The sequence below is a fragment of the Schistocerca serialis genome, chromosome 5, assembly GCF_023864345.2.
Source record: "Schistocerca serialis cubense isolate TAMUIC-IGC-003099 chromosome 5, iqSchSeri2.2, whole genome shotgun sequence".
Taxonomy (NCBI): domain Eukaryota; kingdom Metazoa; phylum Arthropoda; class Insecta; order Orthoptera; family Acrididae; genus Schistocerca; species Schistocerca serialis.
The window spans coordinates 204857322-204872065 of NC_064642.1; the positions used below are offsets into that span (position 1 = coordinate 204857322).

A 14744-nucleotide genomic window follows, 5' to 3' on the forward strand; every position below is an offset into this window, starting at 1 on the left:
GGGGATGCAATGGAAAGTTAATGAAGGAAGGCACTGCAGAAAACTACCGTAACTGGAAGAGTGACCAATGGGCCACCATCTAATTGCAGGGACTGACTGTCTATTTACCACTCGCCATTGCTGTTAAAAGAATCCATCTATACTGTAGTCATCCATCATTAAATGAGGGCCTGCCATTTCAGAAGTTATTCTTCTTATAGCATTCCCACTGTCTCAGTCCAATGTTTGACGGATACTGTCAAAATTTTTGAGAGCTTGTGAAGGCCCATCAGTTACATAGAGCATAAAATTTTAGTGGAGAAGCTCATAAGATTTTGAAATTACTTGTATGGCCAGAATCTTATGTGAATAACAAAAAGCACATGGGCTCCATAACACATGTAGGCACAGGAGCTGATTTTGGTGTAGGATGAAAAACCAAATTTGCAGAATCCTCCAGCCTCAAGCCATCTTTTCAACATATAAATGGTCATATGATTCATCATGGCTCCCTCTCTCCCCTTGTCAACATCCCCCCTTTTCCCCAAGGAGACATCACACTAACACCAAGTAACACCACCTCTAATCTTGATACTGGGCTCAGTTTGGAGAGAGAGTGCCCACAAGTTTCTTCAGTTAATGTCATACCAAACTAAGCTGACAGGATCCCATGAAGCTACCAAATTGTGGTGATATTGATATCTACAATTCACCTGCTGTTCCACATACTCCCAGGCATTTCTTGAGAGATCAAGATAGGGTCATTCAGCAGCCCAGTTGATGTGCAGTTGGGTGCCAGTGAGTTGGCCATACCATGAACGTGTGTGTGTGTGTAGTTATGAGGACACAGTTGTCATCTTGGCACACAGGAATGTTCACATCATCATGAGGGTGTAGAAGGAAGGGAAGCACTTGGTCCCCAGTAGTGCTGAATTAAACATCCTGCTTCATGTTCAGTAACAGGAGTGGGTTAACCCAACTCATAGTATGCAAAAAAATCCTCAAAACGTCACAGAACCAATTCTGACCTGAATTACTCCCTGCACACCTTGTGGGTTATACACCTAATCAAGCTGTCAGTGCACTTTACAGTTCCCATCATCTGAAAAGAGGGAAAATTGACTTGTTGGAGCACAATAAACACCTCCAGTCAGCGATTGTCTAGCTTGGGTGCAGTTCCCTTCACAATGTTCCACTTGAAACTCATTGGGATGGACTGTCAGTAACTAAAACCAACAGTTTGTGCCTGGGTTTGCAATCAATGTTAGCTGTTGATTAGAATCTTTTTACGACCTCTGTTCTTGTGCAGTGTTACATTGATGAGAGTGGTACACCATTCCTGTAGACATGTTGGGCAGTTAGTGTTGCTCCATCAACAATTTTGGCAACTTTGTTGATGGTTTTGTCATGAGCACATCCAAACCTGATAGATTCTTCCTGCCATTCTGTCACGTCTCTGTGTTGAACCATTTTACACACTAATTCCATTCAACTAGCTGGCTCATACACACCACTTCACTGCCATGGCTTATGTCAGCAGTGATGTGTCACATGGCTGCCTGGTACCAATTCTACACTGTGTACAGCACTCCAAGTGACCAATGTGCTTCTTTAAGAGGTGGTGACAAATATTTTGTTTGGTATGCTTAATTGCTTTAGGAAGTGTGGAGAACACTAGGATTTAATTATCTTACAAACAGAATTTGAGTATGGAACTGTCAGTAGCCTCATGGGTTGTCAGTCAATATAATCCTAAAACATATCATACAATGTAGATGTCACAGCTGTTATTAGTGTCCTTTGTGATTTTTGTTTTATGAGCTTGTAGGTGTGGTCAAAGGCATGTTGCCTTGCCTCACATTTCATCTCTCAGTGCTAGACACATCAGGGGCTATAAAGACTTAGAAAGCAGTATCAAACTGGAACAAGCTCAGCAAGCCTAACTTTTTGTACATATCCACACCATGGTGTATTTCTGACCTTGCCAAACTGCTGCCCAGGATCACGGAGTTGTGCTAATGTGATGTGTATCACAAAGCTTTTAGTGGAGAGGAAATGGTTCTGTGTGTTTTAATTAGCACTAAGTGCTTCTTCTCTTCTGTTAAAATTGTTTTTGTCTTTGGAATTTTTATGGCCCACTTTGTATTCCCTAGTATGCTAATAACTAGATCGTGATAAAACCATAGTATTGGAGAAATGAATTTTCTGGTTCCCTGGTCCCAGTAGACGATCTGCTACTACAGATTTATCAAAGTTCTCAAGGCAACAATTTGCTCTTTATCCATGTCCTCCAGGCACAAATTGCTCCTGTGTTTATTTAGTCAAGTGTAAATGCTTTTTATAGTTCCTATGTTCACTTGACCAGTGTGCAAGGGATTTTATATAGTCCTGTTGTGGCAAGTGGCAGGTGTAGGTACTTTGCAGTATTCAAATATGTACACACCTTCGTTGGTGGTTTAAACACTGTCAATTGTGTGTCTGCTCCATGCTGTACTGTTGAAGCCTGTGACATTTTTGATAAATGAGAGGAAAACTTTTTCTTTAGTGGGCTATTTTTCACCAGAAGCTACAGATCTTTTCTGGTGTAGTGCAGTGTTTTATCTTTGTTTGTGCAGTCATTTCTTCTGAAAGCTGTTCTTAAGTGATCGAGTGCGATGTAAAAATACTGTGCTTCACAGATTCTTCTAGCCAAGATGACTAATGTTTTGATCACACCTCTTTCTCTGCTTTGGATGGTGATGGCAAGTTTTGTGAAGATACACGTGCGAAAGTGGGTTTTCTGCAGACATTGTTCTGTATAGTTCCATCAGGTTTTCCAAGTACCTGTGCATTCAAAAATGAAACCTGACCTTCTTTCTCCTTTTCCACCTTTAACTTTATATTAAAAATAGCATCCTTCAGAAAATTTGGAAATTCTGAGAGTGCTATTTCTCTATGGGGTCATATAACAGAAGTATTGTCAGTGTACTGAAACAAACATGAGGGTTCCTACTTCACTAACTGAAGGACTGTTTCTTCAAATTTTTCCATATAAAAAATTGCTTAAACTGCACTGAGTTTGCTCATATAATTTGTATTGCTGTTTGAAGTAAGTTGTAGACAGGTAACCAGTAGCCAGGTAACTAGTAGCATTAACAACAGAGCTTAAAGGAATAGCAGGTTTTCGAATTTTTGGTAAACCATTCTTTCTTGATGGCAATGATTCTGGTTTGATGAGACCCTTCTTGTTGATTGGAGAAATCGAAGAGGCTTTTATTAGCTTGTTTATTGCCTTAAGAAGAAAAGTTGTGAGATACCGTTAAGCGCTCAGTTTCTTATGACCTAAGGGATTGCCAAACATGTTGCCACTCTCCTGCAGTCATTTACAGTAAAAACTAACACTTCATTAAAGATTCTGGTCATTTTATTAAAAAATTAAAAGTTCTGACATGATGTCTCACTTGGAAACTGTTTTTGCAAATGATATGAGGGATCACTTTAAACATTATCTTATACAAAATCACTTTCAGTGTAAGTTACAATTACATGAGCAAACTCGTGGTGTAGCTATGGGGAACCTGCTCATAAGGTTTCAGTGAAGAAATATGGGAAAATTTGAAGAAACAGCCTTTCAGTGTTGAAGATTCCCTCATGTTGGTTGCAGTATGCTGATGATACTTTCATTATACAGCCTTATAGAGAAAACAAACTCTCATAGTTTCTAAATTTTCTGAATGGTATTAACTCTAAAATAAAGTTCACACTCAGAAAGGAGAAAGGTCAGATTCCATTTTAGATTGGACCAGGTTCATAGAAAACCTGATGGAGCTGTAGGGCACAGTCTGCAAAAAACTCACTACCTGCATATATTAACAAAAATTCCAATTACCATCCCAAAGAGAAAAGAGGACTGATGAAAATATTAGTTGTCTGGGCTAAAAGATTGGTGAACTGCAGTACTTGTAGGATGAGCTCAATCATTCAAGAACGTGTTTTGAAAAAATTGCTGTTCTGATGACAGATAAATAGGGCACAACACCCTAAAAGATCTATAGATTCTTGTGAAAAATAGCCTACGAAAGTAAAAGTTTACCCTCCCATTTGTCAAAACAGTTGCAGGTAGCAGATACTAAAATGACATGAAACTGACAGTGTTTGAACCAAAAATTGTTGCATGCATATTTGAAAACTACAAAAGTATGAGTGTCTGCCACTTGCCACAGCAGGATTACACAAAATCTTGTGCACATGGGGATCAAGTGTATGTAGGAACTAGAAAAAGAATCATTTACACCTGGTTAAAAAGTAATTGTCTGAGAAACCCATATAAGTCAACAGTAGCAGATTATGCTCTGGGGCCAGGGAACCACCAAATTTATTTATCCTATGGTAAGGTTTTATTGAAATCCAATTACTGCTGTGTTAGTATGTACAAAGGAGCCATAGAAATTCAAACAAACAAAAACAATTTTAATATATAAGAAAAATGGAAATTAGAGCGGCTGATTTGATTCATTCATCCAGGGAACTTTTCACGATGATATAGGATTTGTTATCATACTATAACAAAAATAAATACTTAAAAATTACATACGCAAGCAATACACAAGTGTGTTTGTATGAGAGTAGGAAATGTCATCTGCTGAAGTAACCATCCAGGCATTTACTCGAAATGGTGTAGGGAAATAGTAGGAAACCTAAATTAGGCTGGATGAACAGAGCAAATTCTGTGCTTCTGAATATGAGATCAGTGCCTTAATAAATGGAATGTCTCATTCTGTTCATCTGTATTGTACAATATTTTTTGATTTATGCAATTTTCAAAAGATAACTTGTAATATAAAGCATTTTTTTGAACTACATCAGTGAGAGCGCATACACACACTATGGATACCTGCTGTTGACTCCTGGACCTGAACAAGCCCCTTGCACCCCCTCCAGTGTGTTAGGAAAACTGATTCTAGACCCATAAACATGTAACTATGCCTCTTTAACTTCCTTAATGTTCTCCCCTCAGACTGCTTGAAAAACTGAGTAAGCATCCATCCATGATAAGGGGGATGTTGAACTCAGGAGAATGACAGGATGTTACCATGCACAATAGATCATGGCACATCATTTTCTTGTAAATTGTAATCACTTATTGTAATGTGACAGAATGTGGGATAGTTCTCGCTGTCATTATTAACCACAAGGTCTTCAAGTAATCTTTAATTTGTAGTATACATTACATGTGAAGAATATATCTTCATTTCCTTGGGCAATTTATTATGAAATTTTTTCACTGATATAAAATGCTGCATTGAGGTAAAGAGGAAGAATGCCCATGTGGTCAGATGAACCTTGTTTCAGACTGTTTCAAACTACAGGCCAATTTCACGTCCCAAGAATGAAAGATGGCAGAGTTCGGTGATGATTTGGGCAGCTATATTGTGGTTTTCTGTTGCAGCCATGGTTACTCTGCAAGGTAGCATTACTATCAAGGATTGTGACCATTTGGGATGATCAGGTCCATTCCATGATACATTGTTTGTTCCCCAGTGATAATGCTGTCTTCCTAGGTGATAGGGCCCCTGTTTACACAGCTTGCACCATCCGGGACTGGCTTTGTGAGCACAAAAGAGTTGTTGCATGTCATCAGGCCACCACAGCCACTAGATCTCAGTATTTAGTGTGACTTTGTGGTCTACTTTGGAGAGAATGTTGCGTCAATTGCTATACATCCTCATCGTTGTTACCTGGACTTGCCACTATTGTGCGGGAAGAATGGTATGAGATTCTCTTCAAACCCATGCAGGACCTGTATTTATCCATTCCTAAATGACTGGAAGCTGTTTCAGATGCCAACTGTTTTCCTAAACAGTATCAGACATTAGTGTACGGTTTGTAGTGTTTCATACTTTGATAACTTTGAATAGAACATGGAGTGAATGAATGTTCAGGAAGCACTGCTGCAGGAAAAGAGAATAACTTAATGAAAAGTGGCATTAATAACATAATTAACAAAGAAATTTGTGTGACAAGACAAACTGTACATGTAAAGGCTAAGGCTACCTGCCAGTAATGTGAGTAGATGAAATTTTCATCAGTAGCACTGATAGATGGTAGGCTGTGTAGATATTTATATGGGAATAACAACAAATAAAATAAATATGTATGCACATTGTGTGTGTGTGTGTGTGTGTGTGTGTGTGTGTGTGTGTGTGTGTGTGTGTGTGTGTGTGTATAAACTTCACTATAGTGGAGCTCAAAACAAGCAAATTTTATTCATTTGACTATCTAACTGAAAACATAGTTACTCATTCTTGTTGCTTTTTCTAATTTTCTAATGGTTATTCTTTTATTAATTTTGCAGATGGCAGCAGAAGCCCTTTCAAGTCCACATGGTGTAAGTCATTGTTCTCGGTACTTTTAATACAACAGAAAATCGCATGCACGCTCACTACATTTTATGTACATTTACATATGTCTCTCACCTAATACTAATTACAGAAAAGACTGGATAACTGCACAAAAGTGGAAAATTTCCAGTGATGCTAAATTTTGCTATATACTTAAAGGACAAAGCCCTTCCACATTGCAGAGCAAATATTATAGTTCAGTATACTTGTTAAAAGTATTACAGTTGAACCTGATTTATACGTAACTTTGTTCTGCATAATTCTTATTTACATGTAAAGTTTTGTCAGTCCCAGCAAAATATAATTCAAAATGCATTAATTAAACCTTAAACAATGGAAAATCCAGGATGGAATGTAACAATATTATGAAAAGGAATGTTGCTACTCACTATATAGTGGAGATGCTGAGTTGCAGATAGGCACAACCAAAAGACTGTCACAAATGAAGCTTTCTGCCAGTAAGGCCTTTGTAAACACACACACACACACACACACACACGACTGCAGTCTAAGGCAACTGAAGCCACACTACAAGCAGCAGCACCAGTGTATGATGGGACTGGTGAGTGGGTGGGGGTAAGGATGGACTGAGGCAGGGAGGGGGACAGTGAAGTGCTGCTGGGGGTCACACACGGACACGGTGGAGAGAGTGTAGGGCAGCTGTGTGCAGTCAGAGGTTAGACGGAGTGCAGGGGAGATGTGGGGAGGGGTGGGGTGGAGGTAGCAGAAAAGAGAGAAGTAAAAAGACTAGGTGGGATAGTGGAATGAGGGCTGTGTAGTGACTGGAATGGGAACAGGGAAGGGGCGGGATGGGTGAGGACAATGACTAATGAAGATTGAGGCCATGAGTGTTAGGGGAATGTAGGATATATTGCAGGAAAAGTTCCCACCTGTGCAATTCAGAAAAGCTGGTGTTGGTGAGAAGGATCCATATGGCACAGGCTGTGAAGCAGTCATTGAAATGAGGGATGTCACATTCGGCAGCATCCTCAGCAAGAAGGTGGTCTACTTGTTTCTTGGCCACAGTTTGTCGGTGTCCATTCATGTGGACAGACAGCTTGTTGGTTGTCGTGCCCACATAGAATGCAGAGCACAGTGGTTGCAGCTTAGCTTGTAGATCACATGACTGGTTTCACATCTGTCTAACCTACCAAACCGTCCGTAGCTGCCCTGCCCTCTCTGCACCTCCTCTCTGAGTGTCCCCCAGCAGCACTTCACTGTCCACTGTCGCTACCCTACTGCCCTCCCCGCCACAGCCACCTCTTTACTCCCACCCAGTCTCCACTCCCATCATGCACTGGTGCTGCTGCTCATAGTGTGGCTTCAGTTGCATGTGTCTGTCATCTATTTTTGATGATTTCCTTACTGACTGAAATCTTTGTGACAGTCTCTATGCTGTGCCTGTCTGTGACTCAGCATGTCTGCTATATGCTGAGTGGCAACGTTCCTTTTCATAATATTGTTAGTTAAACCTTATGTATACGTAATGCATTTTTACATAATTCACTGTTAAAAGTAACAAATTCTTGTGGAATGAATTGAGTTTTATTTAATTGTAATGAGCATTGTTGTTTGAAAAGGAGCCCTGTGATATTTTCTGTAACTTTATTGATGTATGTAAGTACAGAAAGTGGGTGGTGCCGCAGAGAAAAGGAACAAAATCGTGGTTAACTAGAGTGGGTGGCATGGAAACAAGACACTCTTGGCTCTGTTGTTTTCATTACAAGAATTTCTTTTGTGGTAACATTTGAGAAGCTAAAAGTTGCATGCTGCCTTTATTGTTGAACAGATGTTCTCTCATCAAGTTGTTTTGATCAGCCATGGCGAACAGAAAAGGAAAAGTTACACACTAGATCAGAAAGTAAAATTCATATAAGCGGTGGATGCTAATCCACACAAAACAAGATGGAAATTGCTTCAGATTTAGGAACTGCCTGTACCATGCTGTGTACAGTTGTCAGCTTAAGAAATAGTATTTTGAATGAGTTTTTAAAATTGGATGCAAAATCAACAAAATACAACTGTCAGTAAGGAGGTAGATTTGGAAAAGCCAATTTTTACATGGTTCCAGCGAAAACAGACTGCAGTTCTATCATTAGCGACTTGCTGAAAGCAAAGGCAATAGTTTCAGCTAGAAGTATGAACATCACAACATTTCAGGATTTTATCAGGATTGTCACATGGATTTAAAGACCATCATGGAATCACAGGGAGAAAAATTTCCAGCAAATTGAAAGCTTCATGGAGCAACACTGGATTGATAAGATTGTGCTGGGTATCTTAAGGAGGATTATAAACATCAAATCATCTACAAATGTGATGGGACTGGTCTGATCTGCAGTTTGCTTCCTAGTGAAAAGTTGGCTGAAAAGATTAATCGACGTCATGGAGGGAAGAGAAATAAAATTCACATGACAGTTCTTCCTGCCTTGAATGCAGATTGATCTGACAAACTTCCCATACTTCTGGTAGGAAAATCTAAGGTGTTTCAGAGGTGTAAAGATGAAACCTATGGAATACAAACCCAATAAAAATTCTTGGATGATTATGATTTTAATGGAATAGTGGTTAAAAGAACTGGTTATTAGAATGAAAAGAAAAGAAAGATGACCCCCTGTCTTATGGATCGATGTGCAGCACATCCACCCAAAGTAGTTTTGGAAAATGTTTAGTAGAATTTTTGCCTCCAAACTACACCAGTGTACAGCTGCTTCATTTGGGCATTATTGCAAATTTCAAAGTGTGTTATAGAAGGGAAAAAAATGGTTCATCATTTGATAGCACTGACTGAGGAGGAAATTAAATCTCTCCATTAACTTATTACAAGCCATGGAATTTTGGTTGCCTGGCAGCTGGTGTCATCCTTCTCGGTCAACTGCTTCTGTAATGCTGGTGCTTAACTGGAAGAGATTGCTGCTGCTGCTGCTGCTGCTGCTGCTGCTGCTGATGATGATGATGATGTTGTGTCTGATAATGACCTAGCTCTACTGATGGATGCAGGTTTCGACAGTTTTGTACATTTTAATGGTAATCTCCCAATGTGCACAGAACTACTATATGAGGAGATTATTGCTGATGTGTGGCAACATTGCAGTGATGATTAAGAAAGTGGACCAGCTTCAAGTTAGGGATGGAGACGAAAGATGATGACTTGAACTTTGAAACACTTAAACTGAGTGAAGTGTTATGTGCTGTTGGTGTGAGCAGGCATTACAGCAGTGCGAGAAGATGTAGTGAAAACATTCTGAATTCATATTAATGAAAGTTTGCAAAATGAGGTGTATACGCGTAATGCATGAAAAGTGAAACAAGCCAAGTTATCCAGTTTCTTTGAAGCAGGATCAAGTTCAAAATAATGTATTTTCTCTTTAACACTATATCTTCATTTGTACAGTACAAAGTCCCAAATTACAATACAGTACCTAAAGCAGGACCAAATAATACTTTTTCTTTTAATACTGTATTCTAGCCTTGTTGTTTGTAAAATTTACGTATTTAGGCCCATTGTATGTTTTCAGTGAAAACTCTGATTTGTATTACTGTATCTATATCTGAGTTCATAGTAACTCTGAGTTACAAGTACTCTTTCCTCTTCCCCTGATAAATGTATAAATCAGTTTCAACTGTAAATATTTTTGTAGTATGTGAAAATGGCAGTGTGGATATGTAGTTATGTTCTTCTTAGCTTTGTTAAAATAACTGATTCCATAAAGACTTCTTTCTTGTGTTGTCTTTTAATTCCTGTCTTAGATACCTGTGTTGGTATAGCACATCTTTTTTATATGTACATTTTCTGATTACTGAGCTTCATTTTTAGCCCTTATTTTTAGATTGTAGGTCTTTGCTGCTTACTTAGTTTCTCATGGACTATTCTTTTCTACAAGGTGTACAACTTTGCTTCTGACATTTTTTTTTCCAACATTTGAGGCTTTAATGAAACAAATTGGTTACATATGTATCATTCAAAGTATTTTCCATCGCTGGCCACTCCTTTCTCCCATCTTTTGGGCAGTGCACGCATCCCGCGTTGAAAAAATTGTTCGTCTTTTGAAGCGATCCATGAATCGATTCCATTTGGGACTTGACACATTTTGAAATGGCTTGCTGTGTCACTCCCACTAATTGTGCCAATTCTTCTAGAGTTTAATGCGAGTCTTCACTCAGAAATGTCCGCACACCTGGAATCTTCGAAAATGTTCTCTCTTCCACTACTATGCCAGTCTATGACATTAAAATCACTGTTCTTGAAGCATTGAAACCACTCATGACACGTTCTTTCACTAATGGCGTCCTTACCATACGTACTCGAGGTCATTCAGTGAGACTCAGCCGCTGCTTTCTTCATATTGAAACAAAACAGTAACACCTGCCGCAAATGACGAGAATTAGACTCGTAAACTGACATTTTCAATCAAGAACAACTTTATGATGCAGACATAAATTGACTAATGTTTGAATGAGGTTATGTTGACAGAGGTCCAAGCTAACTGGCTGACGTCTACGATCCGTTTCTTTTGACCACTACGTACCATTGTCACCACGTATCGGCAAATGGTGGAAGCAAAGTTGTACACCTTGTACTTAGTGTTGTCATCAGAATCTTTCTTCACATCAGTCATTTGAAGGAATCTTGTTGTGTGAAGAACCCAAGCAGTCATTTGTCAATGTGAAGTGCCTCACAAAAAACAAATCTTATGTTTTTAAGAAATCAAAATTGGTTGGCACTTGATGAAAGTGCAAAGTTGTGTGAAACTTGCTTTATTTGTCTGTCCTTCATTTAAATATGAACACTATTTCACATTCATTCTTATTTGTATTGATTAAAGAAATACACAGACAAGTTCTCATCTAAAACTGTATTCGGAGCAGCGTAATTAGTTAGTTCCACTTGCACTTCAGTAGTGTTTGATAAATATTGTCAAAATGAACTTAACTTTAATTGTAATGATTCCAGTCTTCAGAGTAGTTCAAATAGATGAGTAAAAATAATTAATGGTGTAACATGTATGTACAAAGGAAGAGTTGATAGGTATTTCAGCTAGTGATTTACATGTAAACGATTGAAACCGGTCTCAGTGTCTTACTGAAGAGAACAGCTCTCACTGACACTTGACTTGGATGGTGCAGTGAAAGCATGCTCAGGATAAATTTTCTGAAGAAATACAACAAAATTATGGTCCAGCTCCTATATTTTCTTTCATTTTTGAAACTTTTGAGATTAACCTTTTAGTTCTTTCAACAGTCACAGAGCTGCAGCCTTGCTTGATCATTCTTCTGTCTCTAATAAATTAATTTTTGGCTGGACATTATGTGCTATAATAATAGCAGACTTGTCATATGTGCAAATAATTGGTTATGACTGAAAATCTCTCATGCCATTCTCTCTCACGTTAAGGGTCATCAGTAATTGACTTTAAAATGTTGAACACTCAAAATAACCATTTCAGTACTATCCAGTTCTATACCTCCCTCTGTCACTGAGGTTACACATTCTAGTGCTGTGGCACTAGACTCATAAATAGCACATTCAAATTCTGGTGTTGAAAGATGATTTCATTGCTAGTATTTGGCTGGCAAGAATAGAAGTGGTTTAGAACTCCTCATCAGTAATATTTGCACTAGTATCCTCGTCTGAATTCCAAATATCTCTGTAATGGCTCAAGAAAGGGGCATGTGACATTGTTGCACATTATCCCTCTGGCATTTTAGCTATCTTGTCAGAAATGAGCCCTTTACAATTTCAGTTATTGCTTACGCTATTTGATGGTAGTACTTATTCCACACTTATTTCATTTTTGATTAGTTCTTATCACTTTTATACTTCTAAAATGAAACATTTTATTTCAGCACGCTGTCAGATGGGTACTGTTGTCTAGGAAAAAAAAAAAAAAAAAAAAAAACCAGTTCCTATCAAGCATTGGAGACAACTTTGCCATGACTGAAGACATGAAATTGTTTGTTTATCCCATTACCTAAATCCATGAAGTCTACCGTAGTTGAATATAAGAACCATGACACTGAATTTTTACTTTCAAGAACTGAGAAGTTAACCATAACTCATTATTACCCTGCAGCCATATTTTTTGAATTAATGTATTTGAAAACACACTTCAGACAATTTAATTAGATTTTGTCACTTGTGCAGATGTGGAATTCAGAACAGTGAAAGCAATCAGAATTTTTGTAGTGCTAACTAAAATATGGCATTTTCTCCTTATTCTTGAAATGCAAAAAAATATTAGTTTCTTATGAATTGATGTGCACCAACCAAAGTGCAAGAAATTTAGAACTAAGAACTTGTCACAGTGCAGTGGTAAGCAATGCAACTTTTTCGTAAGAATATTTCATTTGATTGAGAAGATAATAAAATAATGAAAATAATGTTAAAATTACTCCTCAGTAAAACACAAGAGATAATTTTTAGTTAGAAGCACCTTTTCTGGAGACCTAATGCTGTTTGCCTCTAGTGCAGGTAAACCTCAACATTTAGTAGAAGAATTTGAGCTATTAAATTTGAAGCTAGACCTGAAAATCATTTGCAATAAGATTAAATAATATGTAACTAATATGCTGTTAGACAGACATTCTCCCAGAAATTCTCGACATGTTTGATGCGTCGCCAACCAAGAATGTCAGTCTCATTGAGAAATGGATTGATAGGTATTGTGAAAAATATTCTGGTCCATGGTTGTATCTGGATGCACAAAAGTTCAGAAGATTTCTATTCCCTTACAGAATGATTTTTATTGTACAGAAAAGACTTCTGCAGTTTTATGGACAAATAACACAAATGGTTGACTGAGGAGTAATGACAAAAATCTTTCACACTATAAATGGGAACAGAAAGACCAAATTACATTGGTTGGACAGCGCCTAGAAGGATCTGGAGGAAGTCACTTTTGACTCTCTGCCAATGACAAGGACAACTACAGAAGACAGATCTGCTGTTGTAAGCTCATCCCCAAACAACTAACAGAAATAAATCCAGTCCAAAAATAAACTAGTAATGAAGATCCATTATGGCAGGATGGAGTTTTATGAAGATAGGAACGAGAATAATACTGAAGTTAGCCAGTGGTTCTATGGGCTCTTTCAATGGCCAAACAAAATAATATTAGAATAATAATAATAATAATAATGTGAAACTCAGAAGAGGCAGAAATACACTGTCAGAGAATTGCAAAGTCATGAAGTGCTTCTACTCATCGGAACCTCAGAAGTGTGGGTAACAAAAGTGCATGTACTAGCAAGAATATCTTATACACAAAGATAACAAAACTAAGACCAGCTGATCAGAGGAGATTTATTGTAAGAACAACATGTTAAGTGAAATGGAGCTCTAAGAAATTTAGAAAAGTTGTGAAACAGAAGTAAAACAACCTGCTTTGGCATCAAACACCTGGAGTCACTGAACAACTTGAATCATAAGAAAACTTACAAATAATGTGGATTAAGAAGAGGAACAATAAGTAATTGATGACACACTGACTCAAAGATTACAAAATCTGAAAGAAAATTGTGGCCCTGTGTCATCTTATGTAGAGAGGAGACAGCACCCAACATCAATAACTTTCTTCAAAAAACAACTGGCTACACTGAGGTAGTCTGTCCTTGCAACTGTCCAAATAATAAAAATCAAATAAATGAACCAGCTAACTTACAGTACAGCAATATTATTAACAGAACTTTGCATCTGCATCAAAGACTGCCAGAAAATCAACTGAGAAATAAAAAGTGGAATGTTTGGCTGTAACTGAAAAGCAAAGACTGGAGATCTGAGCCAAGCAACTAGGACATGAGAGCATAAACTGAGTAACCAGAAGAAGAAGAAGAAGAAGAAGAAGGCATGCCCAATAAAGTTTTGGGTGAGTACAAGAAAATTAAAGCAGCTTAGGGAATTGTTAAGCAACAAATAATTGCAATGAATAGGAAAATCAAAAGATAAGAGGCCATGATCATCCAGTACAGGCAAAATCAAACTTTCAGATCTGATCAGAGGACACTCTACCAGAGTAAGAATCAGCTACCAGAAACAAAAATTGAAAAACTGGAAAAAGGGCAACAACCCAGTTCTGTAAAGATGTATAGAAAACTGAGGGAGACTACAATGAAACTGCTGAATGGATTAGGGACTTCAGGAATAAATTTTCTTAAGAACAGACTGTAACAGCTGGAGATAACACCTCAAATGATCAAGCAAAAAAGTGAAGAAAGTCAAAACTGGACATCCCCTGTACAGCAGTGAACCAAAAGTTCTCTTGCAGTCAATCTAGGTCATTTGTAAATTTATTTTCTGGATTTCCAGTTATCCAGAATATTTTTTTCAATCAGGAACTGGTCTTTTCCAACTGGTATGTTGTTTTCTTCCAGAAAATCCTGAATTCT

General features: G+C 37.9%; 1 protein-coding gene across 1 annotated transcript in view; it reads left to right on the forward strand.

The window, feature by feature from the left end:
- Positions 1 to 14744, forward strand: part of LOC126481456 (uncharacterized) — a 156640-nt gene that overhangs the window by 82711 nt on the left and 59185 nt on the right. Inside the window, exon 3 of the mRNA XM_050105227.1 lies at positions 6314 to 6346. Coding sequence (XP_049961184.1) covers positions 6314 to 6346 — 33 coding nt within the window. The remainder of the gene's footprint in view (positions 1 to 6313; positions 6347 to 14744) is intronic.